General features: G+C 40.1%; 1 protein-coding gene across 1 annotated transcript in view; it reads right to left on the bottom strand.

The window, feature by feature from the left end:
• The window catches only part of LOC137986594 (uncharacterized), a 4,412-nt gene extending 341 nt beyond the window's left edge, over nucleotides 1-4,071 (bottom strand). The window contains exons 1-3 of the mRNA XM_068833557.1: nucleotides 3,408-4,071; nucleotides 2,120-2,464; nucleotides 1-1,568 (exon numbers count right to left, since the gene is read on the bottom strand). The exon at nucleotides 1-1,568 is cut by the window's left edge and continues 341 nt beyond it. Coding sequence (XP_068689658.1) covers nucleotides 1,095-1,568; nucleotides 2,120-2,464; nucleotides 3,408-3,764 — 1,176 coding nt within the window. The 5' untranslated portion in view covers nucleotides 3,765-4,071 and the 3' untranslated portion in view covers nucleotides 1-1,094. The remainder of the gene's footprint in view (nucleotides 1,569-2,119; nucleotides 2,465-3,407) is intronic.
• Between the last annotated feature and the right edge of the window lie 202 nt (nucleotides 4,072-4,273).

The following is a 4,273-nucleotide window of genomic DNA, read 5'->3' on the forward strand; positions in this document are numbered from 1 at the left end:
TGTTTAAATAAAGTCTTACTACTACTACTACTACTACTACTACTACTACTACTACTACTACTACCACTACTACTACTACACAAGGTGAACTCTGACGTCTTATCAATATGATGTTTAACGCTTTTGGTTCAAGGAGCTTGCTCCTGAGCAGCACATAACAGGACCTCAGTCTGCACTTTCAGATCCGCCTTTCTCAACCATTCCTATGTTCCCACAACATATGTCGTGTCTGGCATTACACTTACTGGCTTACACCCCACTTACACCCCAGCTCGCAACTGATTAATCCGCGCCCATCTTTGCCCGTACCAGTTATAATTTACGAACCGTCAACATCACTCTTGGGATGACGTGTTCCATACATGGTCAGGATCTTTCTAGTCTTTGTGTCCAGAGCTCTCAACTCCATTTGATGGTACCAGCTCCATATCTCATGACTGCCACGGCCCACTTATTAATTGCTTGGATCTTATTCTTGCCATTTAATTTTACTTCGGCACCATCTTCAGTCTCCCCTTATACTCCTTCTGATACTGAATCTTCATCTCCCCTTTTTCTACTCTGTATAATTCTAGAATCCCTAAATATCTGTATCCATCCTCGTCTATTTGTTTATTGCCTGCCAATCTGGAAGGGTTACGCCATCTATCTTCGCCACCTTTCCTCTCTTGAGAACCAGTACACCACACTTCTTCAATCCAAATTCCATCCTGATATCCCCTCTAAACACATAAACTGTCTGCACAAGTGAATAGATTCGGTCAATACTCTTGGCAGACAGATTCAAGTCATCCATAAACAATAGATGATTGACTTTGTACTGTTTACGGTCCCATTGATAACCTGCCTTTACCTATCGCAGGATCATTCAATGGTATCATACACAGGACAAACAAAACCGGTGACAAAGTTTATCCTTGGAAGATCCCTCTTCTTACGTCTACATCCCCCAATTACTATCATTATCATTATCATTATCATTATCATTATCATTATCATTACTACAGTATTGCCGAGTAAGATTGTTAGAATCTCAGCGCGAAAATCCAAGAATTAAGCCCTGAGCCTGGCAATATTAAAGAAAAAATCATGTGTTAGTTACGTCCACCAAACCAAAGCTGAGTCGTTGTTTGGTTGCTGGATGTACAACGAAATTGTTGATTCACTACAAAGTAGTAGCCAAAGTTATCTTCTCCACTAAGGCTTTTTTTTGGATTGAAATCACAACCTGCTTGAACGGAGCTGTCGATGTGTAGTTGCCATACGTTCGGCCAGTACCACGTACTTGCCGTACAATTTGTACATTCATTTCCCCGGATGTTGATAAACTCGTAAATACGGCAAACGTTTTTTCGTTGGGAAGCTCCGATAATATCATTGTCTGCAAACGAGGCTCGCATATAGTCTGTGTACATGATGCCGTCCGTCTCGAAACTGCAGGTTGCTCGCCAGTGCGTTGATTGTCGACCAAGCCACATGAGATCACTTGACGGTATTAAATAGGCCTGCCAATTTGGGGAATCACCGCTAACGGCTTCAGAATCGGAATAGGCGTTTAACCCCACTGTCTGTAAACGAAAAAAAAATGCAAAACAAAGTTCAGAAAGGTCCTTTAAGAATTACAAACTTTGTAAAATGATCTCATTGCTCACTGCATCTCAACTGAAGACTTTAACTTTTCTCATAGGTTTTACTAATTGTAGCAGTTTTCAGTTGAATGATGGCTGCTTGTTATGGATTTCCATCAGCCTATTACTAAATGTAGCAATGATAATTCCCTTAGGTGATTGGCTGAAAAATATCGCTCATCACATGTTTTCCAGCGCGCATCACGTGTATTTGCTTCTCATTCAGGATTGACTCATTTATTGCCGAAAAACCTTAAATAACAATGATCACAACCAGGTTTTCTGAGCCCGCGAGACTGAGCACCCCCAGCAAACCATTGTTTTAATGAAAACCGCTGGTCAGCAACCTGGTTCTGGTCATTGCGCTGTCCAAGGTCTTCCTTTATTGCCAGTGAATGTTGTGAATGGCCGAATCAGTTACTGTTGTTTTCGTTTAAAGTTCTAATAACACGTTCTTCGAAGTCACGAAAAAAATCTTGGAAATAACTTACATCGAAGAGATGCTTTTTAGCAAGACTGAAGGACTGTATTAAGGTCCAAGCAAAGCCAGGACCAGAGGCGTCGAAGTCGCAAAATACTTGAATGGTATGGTGGTGGTCATCAATTATTCTGTAGTATCCAGGAGTAGCCGCGCCTGCTGCTTTGTAGGCCTGGCAGCTTTCCCTCAGTCTTATCTCACAGTGTCTACCAATAAACTTGACTGGACATGAGCAGTTGTACCTAAGGCCCTTGGGATTACATACTTCTGTACACGTTCCACCATTTTGACAAGGATTTCCTGCACAGCAGCCATTGGTACACGGAATGCCACCGACACATGACGTCACACTGTTTTGCTATTGCAACATAAATAGTAGATTTGTTTGTGAATACCCATCTTTTATATAATATACACGGGAAAATTTGTCTACTCCGATTGGCTAAGAGAAATGCAGTTTCCAGGCAACACAGTCTAGAGTGCAAAAGGTGGCAACAAACCAAGCATTCTGATTGGTAAAATGATCAAGGCCAATCAAATGGAGCAATTTTTGCGTGATTGCGTGATATGCTTGCATTTCTTCTCGTCTCAAAATTTTTTTCATGTATAGTACATGTATTAATAAGTAATCGCATCACTTTTCTCGTCGAAATCGGAATGAACCGTCAAGTATTCGTGGTTTTTTTTTCAGACTAGTCAAATTGCGCTCGCTTTTTAATTTTTTTCAATTTTGTTCTTCTGAAGAAATTTACTCTTTTGTTCCAAATTGCACTCGAAATCATGTGATTACCTATACTATGGCTTATTGCAACCATTTTAAAATTCTAAAATGTCTAATATGATTCAGGCCTTAATAATAACAGCATTTCTAGATAAACTCAAATAACTGTTTCCTTATAGGGCCAAATTCTTACCTTAGCGACGGATTTAAACCTTTGAATGCCAAGTAGAGGCTCTTTACAAATTGTGTTTCAAAATTGCGGGAATATTACGCAATGAAATACATAGAACTAAGTTAAACTTTTAGAATAAGCTCCTGGAAAGCTGCCTTGCAAATATGGGGCAATGATGATCATCTCGCGGCTAACACTGACACTTTCTCATAGTGTTTGTAATAAAGATACGAGTTACCTTCATGAAAAAAGAAACAGCAGTTGGAATAATAATCAAGCACAGCAATACGAGAAATAAGCCTGAAAATGGTACCCAAACTTCCACGGAATCTTAAACTATTACCCTGCATTTTGCCTTTTTCTTAAATCATTTAGAGAACCTGACTTCATCAGTAGTTATCTGAATACCTTTTTGAACAGTTCTCTTCGAAGGTTGTAATAACGCGAACCCGCAGATGTTTTCAAGGAACTTGAATTCACGGTAAACTGGCTCTCGTCGTTCAACTCACAGAATTTACCTTCCGGCTCGCTTTCCTTATAGTTGAAGGACAAGCACCGACAGTCTTCCACACACAAAGCATGACAGTCAATTGGATTAACTGTAGAAGCCTTGTGAAAAACATGACCAACAAACTCCAAGTTCTCGAAGGCATCTTTTTTGAGATTAAGCGCATATATTTGACAAAATCCGTCCCCACAATTGGATTTCACAAGTTGTGAAACATTGAGGAGCGAAAGCATTAAGAACGTGGCTGCAAAAATCATTTTCGATTTCAAATAACCTTGTCGGCTTATTGCGTTTATATCTGGAAGCGTGTAGCCTGCAAGTGGTTTAGTTCCCGTCAGTTATCAGCTTTCGGGTACTCTATATCGTTGCGTGTGGTTAATTTAACTACAAACAATAATTAATTAGTCATTCTCCTTTCATTATCTCCCGTACTCGCCAAAACATTGCCTCAATAACTGATGAGAAGACATCAAACCCGCGGGAGAAGCTTTCCACTATGTTTGCATCTGGCAGATGCAGATAATTATTCTTAACAAAATAGAGAACATGCACTTTGACAGGTGTTAATACTGCTCCATCATGAGGAGCTTAACTTGGGTCAGGAATGTGGGTCCCCGCTGTTTAGGTTAAAAAAAAATTACCAAAATCTCAGTGGGAGTTGCAACAAGACTCACACTAAAAAGGCAGAGCGAGAGACAAAGGGAGAGAGAGGTGTTAATCTCGACACATTTGTTGTGCCGACTTCGTCAAATATCTCAAATTACTT

This window comes from Montipora foliosa, unplaced genomic scaffold, assembly GCF_036669935.1.
Source record: "Montipora foliosa isolate CH-2021 unplaced genomic scaffold, ASM3666993v2 scaffold_242, whole genome shotgun sequence".
Taxonomy (NCBI): domain Eukaryota; kingdom Metazoa; phylum Cnidaria; class Anthozoa; order Scleractinia; family Acroporidae; genus Montipora; species Montipora foliosa.